Source organism: Trachymyrmex septentrionalis, unplaced genomic scaffold (assembly GCF_001594115.1).
Source record: "Trachymyrmex septentrionalis isolate Tsep2-gDNA-1 unplaced genomic scaffold, Tsep1.0 scaffold87, whole genome shotgun sequence".
Classification (NCBI taxonomy): domain Eukaryota; kingdom Metazoa; phylum Arthropoda; class Insecta; order Hymenoptera; family Formicidae; genus Trachymyrmex; species Trachymyrmex septentrionalis.
Genome location: NW_017306059.1, coordinates 2,917,054 through 2,932,711, shown reverse-complemented (window position 1 = coordinate 2,932,711; position 15,658 = coordinate 2,917,054). Strand labels below are relative to the sequence as shown.

General features: G+C 31.9%; 1 protein-coding gene across 3 annotated transcripts in view; it reads left to right on the top strand.

Moving 5' to 3' along the window:
• LOC108755440 (regulating synaptic membrane exocytosis protein 2) overlaps positions 1 to 15,658 on the top strand; it is a 167,328-nt gene that overhangs the window by 43,030 nt on the left and 108,640 nt on the right. For all 3 annotated transcript variants that reach the window (XM_018498441.1, XM_018498440.1, XM_018498442.1), the window contains one exon: positions 10,991 to 11,096. In XM_018498441.1, the coding sequence (XP_018353943.1) occupies positions 10,991 to 11,096 (106 nt within the window). The remainder of the gene's footprint in view (positions 1 to 10,990; positions 11,097 to 15,658) is intronic.

Sequence of the window (15,658 nt, the reverse complement as noted above, 5' to 3'; positions counted from 1 at the left end):
CGAAATTCTGCCGTAGAGACACTTTGCTACTGTTATTACATTTATTCTAATACTTTTTTTTTAAACTACACCGACCTGTAATATTGTAGAGTTGTCCTATGCTTTATGAAAAATTCTCAAAGAAATTTTTACAATTATAGTAGTATACATATAATGTTCAACAAATGTAATTGTTTTTGTACACTAACCATAAAAGGCAGCATTTCACTTGATGTAATTCAATGTTCCTTAAAACGCTATTTCTTTTATAATTTAAGAAATTTTATTTTTATAAAGTATATACTTCTGAAAGAATATAAGTATATAGTATAAGAATACAGTAAAATATATTTTATCTTTATATATGAATTCTTATTCTAATATCTGTCTAGCTGGCCCTCCCACTTAACCAAATTTTAATGAATAAATTATATAATAATGCGCTATTTATGCGTTTCCGCAAGAAAACATTTTTGCGCTCATTTCGCTTAGCTAAAAAAAAATTTTTTTGTAAAGGGACTGAATAGGTTGTCAATCAGCATCCTCCCAAGAGATGAATATGACTGTTTGCTCCAAGAGGAAAGTGCTTTAAGAGATGCAGCGCAAAAATTGAAACTGTGTGAATATGAAAGCGCATAAATAGTGCATAAATCATATATATTTAATTTTCCAAATCGGTTGTTATTAATACATGAAGGGGCTGATAGTTTTCTCAAACCTTTTCACCAAAAAAATTTCTTTTTGCCTAAACGAAATGTACAAAATTTTTTTTATGGATTTTGAGAGCGCATAAACAGCGCATTATTATGTAATTTATTCATTAAGATTCGATTAAGTGAAGGGAGGGAGGGGAAGCAGCTAGGCAGACGTCTTATTCTATATAAGTTTGTTAAGATGTTTCTTTTCATAATTTATTTTCCAATGTTTTCAATAAAATTTGGATTTATTCGCGTATTCTATTTAGATATTGAAAAGCATTGCTTTTAAGCTACCCTACTTTACGATCACGATGTTTCTTTTTCATACACGTAACTTTTTATGAGATATTTACTGATCATTGAGATGATATCGATTATATCTATCGAGCAGTCGTTCCAAATTTATCGAATCCATGGTGTAAGTTTTTATTTATTTTTTCCAAATATGACATCAATATTTGGAAGACCTTACGAGAAACCTTAAAGATTGATCGTGATATAGCGGCAAGATTCGCTTTTATAGCCACGATGCCAATGAGACTCTTGGCAATTCTTCTTTAATGCCACCGTTATTTTCATCGTTAACGCGGGAACTGAATACCACTAAGATTATATCGAAGATCAGACAGGTTTCATACATATTTCGTTACGTGTTAATATTCATAACGTAAGTAGAGATGCTAACCATGTATACATAAGTTGGCCTCGCAGAGAGATCAATTACTAATGCACGAGTGAAAGTAGATATATGCATGATACAGTATTCCTTTCATAACATATAAATCAGGGATTTTCGATAATGAAAATGTTACGAAAATATTAATCTGTGTTTTGACATTTTTCGTGCAATATACATTATGAAACGGGTGTTTTCTATTTAATGATACAAGTCGACATAAATGTCATTCTATCTTATAATAACAAAGATAAAACGATATATTTATGCTGACTTGTATCACTAAATGGAAGGCACCCAACATAATCATTGCGATCAAAATATTAAGCTTTATATATTATTGAGAATATGCCTTTTATTTATAAGCTTGTACTGGTTGGCTGTTATGAGAATAAAAAGAATCGCAATTAAAAATAAAAAATATTAATATGGGACTTTCGTTTTAAAATAAAATGTCCGGTAATTTTATCCCCTCGTATACAATTTCATCATATCGTCTCTTTTTCAAGTGCTCGCAATTTTACGACTTGATTTAAAATTTCTTTAAAGTGCGCCAAGACATATCACAACGCGGCAAAATGACGCGTAATCTCGTTAAAGGTGTGCTTCGCTAGTCATCTTCATTCTCGATGGGATCAGAATTTTCCCTCTTATGGGACCAGAATTTTCAACTTTTCCTGCATCTCGTATCTCCATAGCAAAAATCCGTGTCATCCCACTAAATCATCGTACCTTTTCCGACTTGCCGTATCTCTTCGCCCTCATGCGATATCGTAAGCAAACTTTTATTAACAAACTTTTGTCATAAAGTTGTATCAGTGCTAACGACTGGAATCCGCAAGCTTGTCATTCCCAGTATCATGAAAAGAAGAAAGGGTCTTCTCGAGAAAAATCATAAACGCCACGAGAGAAGCGCGAACCGATCTCCATGACGCAAGCAGCCCCGACAAAATTTTCCGCTGACGCGCATTTTCTTCGTCGTGGGCTGATCATAAGGCCGGCAAAAGCGAGAAACTCTAGAAACTTGAGAACGAGGACGAAAGGTCGGATCTTTTGCACCAACGTGGAAATTGTATGGAAAATGCGGCGCACGCTGCACCCACGCGCCAGACGGTTTCACGCCTTAATACAACGTGCTGCATTGTAGATAGAAATGTATTGCTACATATTATTGTAAGTGCTGCAGTAAATGCTGCAGTACCTAATACAATTGTCGCTAGTACAACGCTTTCTTATTCCATTTTTTTATTTTCCTGCGGCGGATTATTATTTCCGAGTATTTCATCAGTTTTCTATCGACAAACTATTTTTGTGGTCTGTAAGTGCATTACATTATTTACACACACATGCAATGAGTTTTGTAATAAATAATTCCCAGTAAAATTAGATGTATGTTTAGAGAACATTTTTGTTTAATATTATATCAAGGAGTCATTGCTATTTTAGATACATAATTTTTTACTGAATATTCAATAATTCGCTAATTTTTATTTTATGCAATTAACTTTGCATGTAATAGAAAAGTGATAGTCCGCAGTAAATATTTTCAGATAACTTGAGGATGATATTTACGTTTAAACTACTTCGAAATTAATCAAAGCAATTAATACTTAATCTTTAATGCTGTGTTTTTGATTTAAAAAGATTGTTTTATCCAGTTGTTTTCAGGATAATACTCTTTCGTTGAAGTACGAAAGTGCATTTTTCTGAATATATATTCATAAATCGGGAAAAAATTTTTTACAAACCATTTATTGTTATTTACAAACCACGTTGTATATAGTGGCTATTGCTTGACTACATCCGATATTGTTATCGGATTTGATAACGTATTCGGAATCGTTTTTTTTTCTACGACATCCCTTCGACGAACAATTTCATTAACGCACTGGAAAAAAAATCTAACTGCATTAATTGGGATTCTCGTTGAAAATAGATAAATCAGAATTTGAATCTAGCTGAATCTATATTGCAATTCTAGTAGAGATAAATCTAACTAATATGATCAATCTTCTGGTTCATTCATTTTCAACCAGAAATTTTTCTCAGTGCAGTCACTGTTTTTTACGTCAAGCAGAGAATAGGAAGAAAAAGCTGACTTTTTCCCTAATTTACTAAAGATTCAATAATCCATAATTACATATTTTTTTATAAATGTAAACAGAAATATACTTTTAGATCATCGCGTGAAAGGTGAAATGTCATGTCGCGTTTTAGCACGCAATTCAACATTGTGACAATTGAGAACGCAAAATTTTATCAAATTTTATCATTATCAGTCTATCGCTTTTCAATGAATAAATTATCAGGCCGCGAGAGCAATAAAGTGCAGGAAAAATGCTCAGATGGAATTAATTCGCGCCACGTGCAACAAGAACAATCCAATAAAAGTGAAAAATCCGCCATTTGCATTTTTCCGACCCTTTTACCCCGTATTTCAATTCAATCAAACACGCGACTCGTGATATTAACGGTTCCTCATCGAAGTAGGTCGTCGCGGACTAACTTCTTTAAAAAAAAATGACTCAAATGAGTACTTTATATCCCCATAAAAAAATTCGAGCTATCACGATCCGTACATGTTCTTTACTCCTACATATTTTTTTTTACAAAGTACATAAAAATCGGTCTATTTTGCTTTGATGCGTCACACGGACGTAAGTTCGTCAACTCGATATTCAGAGGTAAATATATTTTGACATTTAAAGACTCAAATTATTCTAACTAAATCAAAAGATCTCGAGAACATTTCACTATTGAAAAGAGCAACTCGGCAACGATTACGTCGTAGCTTTACGAGGTACCCAACGCTATAAAGTCGACAGGTGTCAAAGGTAGTTTAAAAGCCCGACGGTGACGTGCAATTGCTCGCGTCATTAACACGTTTACACGTGCTACGTTTGTTCTTGTGACTCATTCAGCTGTTAATTAATTTGTCGTTTGATCGTTAGGATCGTTATCGATGAAATTAGTCCTCTGTATGAATAGAAAATTATCGGCTTGTGTTAATACAGTTCAGCATTCTAGTATAAACTGTCACGCGCGTATATTTTCTAGCGATACAATCCTTGAATTATTTTAACAATGTCTGCCCACATTCATTATTCTTTTTTCACAGTTATTATTTTTAGTATCAATAAATTAAATTGTCTTCTTTCTACGCAAATTAAATTTGTACAATATTCATTTTATGTAATTTGTGTTATCCAGTACACGGTATAAGTATGAGTGTAAATATACAGGCTTTCTGTGCGGTGAGAAGAGATCGTGGACGATTTAAAATATTTATTCGCTGTAAATAATTCATCGAGTTAATGTCTTGCAAAATACATTTAACTGCAGTCTTAAGTTTTCCCTCTTAAGTTTTTCTTGCGTTCTCCAGAAACATTATTAGCAGTGCAAACGAAAAACACAAAAAGAATAAATTTTTTTATTAATCTGTTTTAGTATTAGTAATTCAAAAATTCTAAAATTAATAATAATTATTACTTTATTTAATAAAAAATTAATACTATATGGGCCTATATTATTTATTATATTATAATTTCCATTTTAAATCAACATTTTTGCTTACAGTATGATTAGTTACTCAGTACGCCTGTAAAAGAGTACTTCCAAGAAAGATTCGCGTTCGAGAAACTTCAAGTTAGAAAACATTGCACTATTATACTGAGGAAACATTTAATAGCCTTCGCGTAAAAATAGCGATAAAAGCGTAGTGCCAATGAAAGAACGCTGACTTTTGCCAGTATGATCCTAAAAACTTCGCCCGTTAATGCCAAACCCTTGATATAATTAAAGTATGTAATATCACTCTGCTAAACTTATAACTGCTAATTTTAAAAAGTTTTATAAAAGCTCCATTTTGGTTTCTGAAAAAATATGTCGCGAGGGATTATTGCAGATAAACGTCACTGCTATTTGGTGGTTCGCAATTAAAGACCTTCTTTTTTATGATATATTCGTAATAAGAATGGCATTCATCCGGCAAGCCGAACTTTCTTCCTATTTTATTGGAACAGAGAAAGCAATTTTATAGAGCCATGCTCTTTACGTAGGAAAGATTTCCGATAAATAAGAGAAACGCATCAGCTGCTCAATATTACGCGTAATTCATACGAGAGATCCCATTTTTCAATGGACCACAATCATTCGTCATTCGATAGATCGTGTTGCTCTAGCATGAAAAATATAAATTTGGGGCATGTTTATATCCCTTTTCTTTATTTATTTTTTATCTTTATTCTAATCTTTATTCTAGCTTGCTATAATCAATATTATCAATACAAATGTAAAAAGTTTCTTTCATATGTCACGTTTTACTGACAAACTTTTATTTAGTATAACACAGCGTAGTATAATTATAATATATATATTATCTTTAAAACTTCCACCAAATAAGTTGTCACCTAATAAAAATATTTTTTTTTTTTCACTAAATATTGCTAATAATAAGCCTAAATCAACAAAAAGTGTAATAAAGACATTTATAATCATGTTTATTATTAGATACATCATGAATATGTAAACTCTGATATATTGAAAATAATTAATATTGCGATATGATAATTTGGAATTATATTGAGATTTGCTAATTAATATACAATTTATTAATTCACAGCAAAACTAAAGATACTTTCAATAAAACGTTCGCTTTTATTTCTAATAAATAGGCGTTAGTGCAATTTCTACGTGTGAATACATGTTTAATTAACTCCAATTTGTGCTAGCTGGCTACGACAAAATTTAATTCTCTGTACTGGGTGCAATACTTCTTTTTTTTATTCGCTCTTTCATTGCGGATTTTCCTTTCGCACGAGCTCTCAACTTAATACGGTTATTTATCATGGTTGTAGTGACCAATAAGTCAGGACACGCGAATGCGATAGTTTCCACGAGTGTCTACGCAAACAAGGGCACATCGCCATTTTCATCTATCATAAGATTATACTTCTTCTGAAGTCATAAATTACACGCTATATGCGTAGATATGAATCGTGACTGTCCATTAGACTTCGAATGTCGACTGTTGCATCTGCACGTTAGATGCTTACAAATCATGTGAAATAATATTAAATAAAAAAATATATTTATATTATATTTAGCAATATTTTCAAAATGATTATTATTAATCTACCTGTTATTATATGAACATAACGTCATTGGAAATATATTTGCAGAAAATACACCATAAACAATAAACGATACAACAAAATTTTTTTATCGTAAAAAATAAAAAATATAGCAAGATAAAAAGAAATATCTCTTAGAATATGAATAAAAAAAAAATTATCTTGGCAGTAAAAAATGTTTCATGCCTACAGAAGTATTAAGCAAAATGGCACAGTTATATGCGATTATTTATCACAGGAATGATAATACTCAGAAGGACGACTGTTGCAATTTATGAGAGTCCACGCGTTTCTCACGCGAGTTTTTTTAGCTTTCTGTACTGTTCTTTTCCAACGCCACATTATCGTAGCAAGATAAGGCATGTTGCCGATTAAATCCAGCTGGTAGACAATTTGCACAGAACTGCATGTGAAACGACGCTCGAACTCAAAACTTCAGTTACGCGCGTCATAACGTTTGCAAATGCGAACATCGTGTTATCGGGAACGCAGTCGACAACTCCCATCGCGACAAATGTAAATGTTGAGAAATTCTGATATACAATTTTGGAACGTGAAGATATATCGATTCTTATACGTGTACTTATAAATTAGGCAATTAATAATGGTGTTTAAAAGATACATTGATACGTCTCTTCGCAATTTACTGTAATTTACTGTATAATTCGCAATAATCGTGATAATAATACAAAATGTAAGTTAAACATTCTGATAGAATTGTGTTTCTAATATTGATAGAGTCAGAATAGTTGCAGCGCGCATTGTTTGCAAGGTTGGGAAGTAACACCGCGCATTATTTGTAACGCCGCTGTTATCATTATCGTTACATTTTTTCAATAACGACCGATACTTCTTTCTGCTTGTAACGGCGGTATGTCATTACATTTTTGCAGTAACTGGAACGAATTTATCCGTTTTATCGTTACTTTAATCCCTATTATTTTCAATAGATTACATTATTTTTTTAATTAAATAAAAATATTCTGTTTAAATACAAATATAAATGTTGAAAATATGAATATTTTATGCTCAAGAATACTTTATATTTCAAGTGGCATTCCGAATACTGTAAACTTGTAGTACCTATAGGTACATATATGTAATGTGAGCTATAAAAGAGAATGTTAAAAAAAGACTGATTTCTGCTCAAAAAAATGTAAGTGAAAGGAATGGTGTTTTTTAGTGTTATAGATTTTAATCTCCTGGATACAATAAAATTATTAAGAAATAAACTTCGCAGCGTTCGAAAAACACTTTGAAAATTAAGCATGAACGTAATGTATTTATTCAATTTTTAATATTCTTATTTCATTTTCGAACCTTTTTAACAGCCTCCTTTCAGTAAAAATTAGAATGCACTTTTAATAACAATATTAATGTTTAAAAATAATGTTTCATAAAAATTTTTGATAAAATTTATATTTATGAATTACAATCAAAATTTTTAAAGATAAATATTATTAAAAAATAAAAATATTAATATAAAAAATTATACACAATTTATTATATTAAGTTAATATATAAGGAAAAGCTTGCTATAGAAAGATTAGCTTAAAATTTTAATTATAATATTGATTGTTACGATCAATTATTAAAACAAAAAACGAAAAAAAGTAATGAACTATTATTTTCTAAGTAAAGGTAACAAATTACTTTTTGTACCAAAAGTAACAACAACGCGTTATTTTTGTAAAGCAACGTTCCCAAGACACACGATACAAAACCTGAAGTTCGAGTCACGTGCAAATGAATCCAATATTTTAAGAATGGATTTATTCAATATCGCAGTCATGATTAATTAAAATATTCGGAATGTCGTAAACATCGGTATTACATGTCTATGCTCAGAATTCCTCTCTATTTCGAGAGAAAAATATTTTGATCTATAGTGTAAACAAAAAATATATTTGTAACAGTGCGCTCAGTTATTTTGCTGTTATCGACGGTAGTCATTTCAAATTATACGCGTTGCAATCAAACGCACGTCGAACTTAATAACGACATAAAGGCCCCGTGTGCGAGAGCTACGCTGATCGGTAAAATGACATGCGCAGGCAGGAATGAGGATGGAGCGACCCATGGTCTGCTATACATTTAATATTCTCGATGTGTATGTATATTCGCGTTGCCGCATTTCATCAGGCAATCTAGATCAAATCACGGCGGTGTCCCACCTGTTTCCGACCGCTGGAATCGTTCCAGCAATAGAGCTCACATTATGCCACGTTCAACATGCCGAATAATGTAGCTAGGGTATCTATAAGGGAAGTGTGTTTGCACGTGCAGGGACGAACAAGAGACCGGTTAGTATCTTGGACAAGAAGAGCAATAGCATAGCACAAGCAGAAGGCGAAGTTCAATGGATAGAGGGAGAGAGAGAGAGAGAGAGAGAGAGAGAGAGAGAGAGAGAGAGAGAGAGAAGAAAAGAGAGTACTGACAATCGACCAGATGTGGTGCAATTTACATCTTGATTATGAATTTGACTTTCACATGGATTCACTAGTATCTGTAAAGATATATGTATTTACTATCGTCCTACTTCGAAGGTCATCACAGTATGGTCGAAACTTGGGAAGAATGCATTTGCGAGAAACAGAAATCCTTTGGAAGAAACAACCGTTTTTCTCATTTTCTGAAGAAAAGAAAATTGAATTTTGTCGTTTCATCCAGTCTTTGTATTTATTTTAGTAGAACAACAAAAGTTATTTTTCTCAATGCTTTCTAAAAAAAAACGAAATGTAGTTGATTATATACTAAAATTATATTAGTTTATTGTATTTTATGTTACATAATTTATTATGTTTTATTATATTTATTCTAATAATATAATATACAATACAAAGAAAATTATTAAATGACTGTTGAAGTTTTTGTGAATATAATGTGACACTCTTTATTAAAGATAATTCAGAATGTAAATTGGATATATATAAATATGATATCCTATTAATAATAAAATATTATCTTTTCTATTACAGTATTATCTTTTTATGAATATTTAAAACGTATTAAAATTTAATAATTCGATAATTGTAATATCGATAATTAATTTAATCGTCGCAAAATTAATGCATTCACACGCTTATTGAGCAACTTTAATTTTTATTTGATTTTAAATTGCAAAGATTTCAATTTACTTATAAATTATAGAAAAAAGATATGTTCTCTCAATGTGTCAATAAAATGTTAAAATTTCTAGAATATAAATTGAGATGATAAAATAAATAAAGTTTTAGCCTGCCACTAACTTCTCCAAGCGTTTTGCATAAAATAACGCACATGTTCTGAAAGTTTTTATCATTTTATCGAGAGATTTGAAGGGATCAATAATCATATTTGATTATATTCTCCGAAATTTGTAAGTTGTTCAAATCCACAATGATAATTTTTGCGAAATATTACTTATAATACAAGTACTTGTAGTACTTTAATAAAATGCAGTGCACGTAAACTAAATATTAGGTGACATAGGTACATATATTTAGTCTTAGTTTGAATACTTGAGAGAGAGAGAGAGAGAGAGAGAGAGAGAGAGAGAGAGAGAGAGATAAGTTTTCGTTTATAACGAAAGTCCTTCCTTCTTCATGATCATCTTTCGAGTGTTTCTTAACATTTCTCCTTGTGTAATCACGTTAATAAAGTTGAAGGAAACCACAGTGAGACACAATCTACGAGAGCTCTATGAATTAGATGTTAATTAATATTACCGTTCGCGCCAGGTCAAGGATATCCAAGTAAACGAGAATCGAGTTACGAATTAGGTCGTTCATGCTTAAATATCATCTCTTATTATTAGCGTGCTATCAAGTAGCATTGAAGGGTATATTTGATCAGTTTAATTCAGATCTGTTAATTTCTCGTAAAATTTAAATAATTTTACGAGAAAAACCTATTTAATTCTTCGCGAATTAAAAAACAATGCATTTTAAAAGATATCGTTATAATAAGATTTTACACAAATTTTAAACACGAATCTTTAAATCTTACGTTACTTAAATGTTATATTTAAATGATGCTGAATAGATATAGTTAATATATTTGTAATTGAGATAATTTATAATCAGTAAAAGTAAGTAATTAACAATTCATACTAAAATCACAACGGAAGCATAATTTATATTTTAATTTAAGATATATTTATATTTTATTTGTATAAGGGTTGCCGCACACAAAATTCCGCAACAGTGACCATAAGACGTGAACTTAAGCCGATGAGCCAATCAAGATATTGCTTTAGATCTACATAATCTAACGGAAATGGAAATAACAGTAAACTTATCCATAACCTTACAATTAGATGAATTTCAATCGGTTGAAATTCGCTTTATGGATAAGTTTACTGCTATTTCCGTTAAAATACGTAGATCTAAAGCAATATCCTGATTGGCTCATCAACTTAAGTTCACGTCTTAATGTTACTATTACAGAAATTTTGTGTGCGGCAACCCTAAGCAATTTTGCTTCAAGCAAGAGCATTGAGCATTAAAATATTGTTTACGTTACAGATGGGAATGACGCAACAAGAAGCTGGTGCATCAGTTACACCTGAGGAAAGTGGAAAAACCTTAAGCAAGATATTGCAGCTGGGAAACATCATAACAGCAGGAAACGGTAAGTTTCTTTGTTTATTTTAGCTTTTAATGTGCATTAAATCACATATGATTATTTTAACAGCTCAATTTAATTTTTATTCATTTAATGTTAACTCTCTTCACATTAATAACAAAATTATACACTAGAGAAAATTTCGTATTGAAACATTACTATGAAATGCTTTTAAAAGATCGATTCCGCTTCCATATCTCATTCTGTATTTTCCAGAAGTGCATTTCAAAGAAATGCTTTAGCTTACTTTACATACTTTCTATGTACTTTCCAATTAACATCAACAAGTCACTGTTAACACAAACGCATTTGAATATCAATTGTACAATCTCTTTCCATCTTATATTCTCTCTCCGTAATTTCTTATTACTTCAAATTTATTCGTGACATTTTCCTCATGTACGTACCTCAGGTACCTGACCTGACTGTAAAAGCATCTGGCTCGAGGATGATTTCGTTTCCACGAGCATTTTTATTTCATGATACTCTCTCTCTCTCTCTCTCTCTCTCTCTCTCTCTCTCTCTCTCTCACTCTCTCTCTCACGGCACTCGAATCCACAGAATTTATATTTGTACGTAACTGTGCGTAAAGTGCGAACAACGAACATAACACTTTCATAAATATCAGCCAATGTTTGTCCAATTATACGGTGGAGCGCCGCGTTGGTGGATGAAAGCACGCGAGAAAGGCCAATAAGGGTCGAGGACAATCGGGCAAGGGCGTTTCCCCACTTTTCATCGACAGCGTGCATTTTCCTTTTTCCTTCATTTTCCACGATGCATCGTACACCATCTACTCTGCGGGTAGAAATATTAAAGGCGAATGCTGCATCAGACGCAGAGGTGCAGCAATGGCGTACTTGCGCGGCCTTACGCAGCCGCCGCGTCGATTGTCTCGATACAATACTGTCTGTTTTGATTTATGCGCCGCGTCGTCGAGTTGAAGAAACGTCATGCCGCAATTTATCAGCGTAGGGCATTGTTAAGCGCGTTGAATTTATCGAAAGCTTTTGTAGATCGTATATTTGTGAATAAGCTTCCCCCACGGTTCTCTGACAATGATTAAAATTACTCCGCTTTACTTCGTTATGTGTTTCGTGTTTCGTTGATAGCATTTTAATAGAGATGTAATAATATCGTAGAGAGCGACGTTCCTCTTTACTTTGTATTTACCGCTATCGGTAAACATAATTAATAGTCCTACGCTTACGTAAGACTTTAATGCTTTTACTTCACTAAGAGGGAAGGTACGAATCCAATTTACATTTTCTACATTACTCGACGTAGGATATTGGTATAATCATGCGCACATGTACACGCCCAGAAAATCCCAACTTACATACTATCTTTCCACAAATGCCAAAAGTTTAAAGATTACTGTGAGTTCAGAAAAATGTGACAAAATACACAGTGATGTATTCATAGTCGATATAGTAAGAGAAATTGGAATATATTCGCAAGTTTAATTATTAAACGATTCTATCGTCGATTGATGATGAGAATTAATTTGAAATTGATTCACGTATAATTGCTACGAAAAAGTTTTATAAAATTATCCTTTCCAGCAAATTACGACGTCTTTAAAATAAAGTAGGCGGACAGTAATCTATGGAAACACGACGTACACAATTTATTTTCACTATTGCCGTGCAAAATAAAGAAGCAATATTTGAAAGAAAATAATCTAATCACTAATCGAAAGAGAAAATCGCGAAAAAATTTCGTCCATCTTACTTTATTTTAATCCCAGAAAAAGCACTAACGAAGACAAGTGGAGAGTATTGCAGAAGTACTCTGTAAGCGAACTAAACCCGACTGTGCGCAGCAGGATTTAAATGACAGAGATTTGATGGGGAGCAAAGGAACTTTTTCCCTCCAGTGGAACTTACATTTTCCTCGTTCCGTAACGTGACTCATGCTGTAAATTTTTTCCTTTTCGTTTGTATTTCGCATTACGTTAAACTTCATTTAACGATGCCGCATAACAGTATATCGTCTTTATCTACTGCTTTACAAGAACACTTATAAAAGAAGATGTTTAATTTTAAGATATTAAAATGTTTTATTTCTCCATTTTTTTAAATAAGTACTTAAAGATGTTTTGGCTTTAAACGAGCATGTAAAACGCTAAAAAGTGTTTAATTTTAAAAAGTATCTTATTTAAAAATGTATAAAGATGTTTAATTTTGAAAGTATACTATTTGAAAATACTTTAAAAAGATGTTTAGTTTTAAAAAGTGTTTTAAAATGAAAACGTCAAAAACTGTTTTAGCTTAAGATCTAAAGTTTAGGTAATGACTTATTAGAAAACCTAAAAAACTTGACCTAGAATAATATAGTATTTAAATTTAAAATACTGAAACGTTTAAAGCTGAAACAGTTAAACGTTTGTTTTGAAAAATAAATTTTAAATAGAAAATAAATTTTAAACACTATTTTTTATAGTAAAGATAGATAAGATTTCGTGATTTATTATGTGGGCGATATTTTTGATAAGACTCGAACACATAAATATTAAAATGAATTAACTTAATTAATTAATATAAGTTTATGTAAGCAGATTTTTGTTTGAAAAAATAAATTAATTTTGCAGCAGACTCTGTTTTATATCACAGAATAGTTAATTGAAATTAATGCTGTTATTGCAAAAAATATCGGAGTTAAATTCTCGTTCTTAAAAGAGATAAAAAAATCTTTAACACGGAACGTGCCAATTGCGAGAAAGAAGGAATACGATAAGTCTTTTGACAAGACCAGCTTTGCGAAGATCGATCTATTTCCTCGGATCTAATACACGTTTTGTTCGACCGATCATTAAGTAATGGTGTTTAAGCCTTTAATCGCAATCACAAACGATCAGACATAAAGGGAAGTGAGTTAATGTCGTTCCATCGACGAAACGGGCAGTTCTAATTAATCCACTTCGTTCCTCGCGTCCCGGACCTTCGTACGACGATTCGACTCCGCCTCGTCTATTGGCGGAGATTCGCAGCTCGAGAGTTTCCCGGGAATTTCGCCTATAACCTTCTGCAGACCTCGCTACACCCACTGAATCTCTCCAAGATCCAACTCCTAAAGGGGAGAACTCCTAAAGGGGAAACGGATACTTCCAAGTGAAACTCCTATAAAACACGCTTGTTAACCTGGCGGATATGACGGTTTTATTTCTCAGCTAATTGTGTTGATCAACAGAATGTGGACAGATGATATCTTATTTTGTCTTTGTGTGAGAAGACTGAATTACGAGCAATAATTAAAATAATTGATATACCATAAAATACGTTCGAAATGCATCATATATATTTACAAAGCAATAAATCTGCTAGATGGATAAAGTGACTATATAAACTAGCAATGGAATCGTTTTTTTACGACAGTAATCCTATATATCTATTAGACTTAAATATAATCCTGTACACACACACACACACACACACACACACACACACACACACACACACACACACACACACACACACACATTTATGTGTTATATAAATAATATTGATTTAAATCATGAATAAAACGGTGTAAGCTGATAATATTAATAACTAATTTCAAATTCAAATTAAAAAGAATATAATTAAGAGAAATAAAATTCTCGGAAGTAATTCTATCTACAAATATTTGCAATAAACAAAAAAAAAATGTAGAACAATTTTAAGAAACTTATAGGTATCATGGAAAGAACAGTTATGAAGTATCTAAACATTTAGTTAGATATATATAGATCCGAAAATAATTTTGTTTGGACCATCAAAATATTATAATTATGTAGAACACTTGAATTAATCCTAAACTATTTTTGCAGCATTATCATTAATGCTTAAGTATTCTCTAATAACTTTTAATGATCTAACAAAATTGTTTCCAGATCTGTGAATGCAACTAAATTTTTTAATATTTCAGCGATATCATTCTTTCCATGTACTAAAGAAAGGGTTGGTACTTTAAAAATGGCCGTCGACATCTCTTTTCATTTTGCTTCCTCGCCAGAAATTTGAGAAAGTGACCAGATAACGTAAGGTGTCGAGTGATGGAGTCGTGAAGTCAACATAGACGGGAGAGCTCGGGCAAAGTCAGAAGAAACTTCTAAAGAGAGTGGAAAGTTTGACAATAGCGGTGTAGGTACTCGACATAAGTCAAGGACTTGAGCACTCTTATGAAAAATATGAGCATATGTATGCTCGTAAGAAATGAAACACGGAGGCACATACGAACAACGAGGTAATGATAGTTGCGGATACTCTTGAGATGCAACAAAAGAGGAAAATGATGGAATAGTATCTGTCATTTATATGTGTATCTAGAGCACCAAATTCAGCCACTCGTAACTCCCGCGGGCTCATGGGTGATGCACTCTTCTTCCTGGTTCTTTGTGCTGTAATTATCAATTCAGGATTTTGAAATTGTCTATTGGGAAATTATAAGCTATGATACGTTCGTATTTTCTTCGTAATTAGTATAAAATTAATTCAACTAAATTCAGATGTAAAATTTATCAAGTTGTCGTAATAGATAATTTATTAAAGTTATTAAAAATTAATTTTATTTTATATATATATATA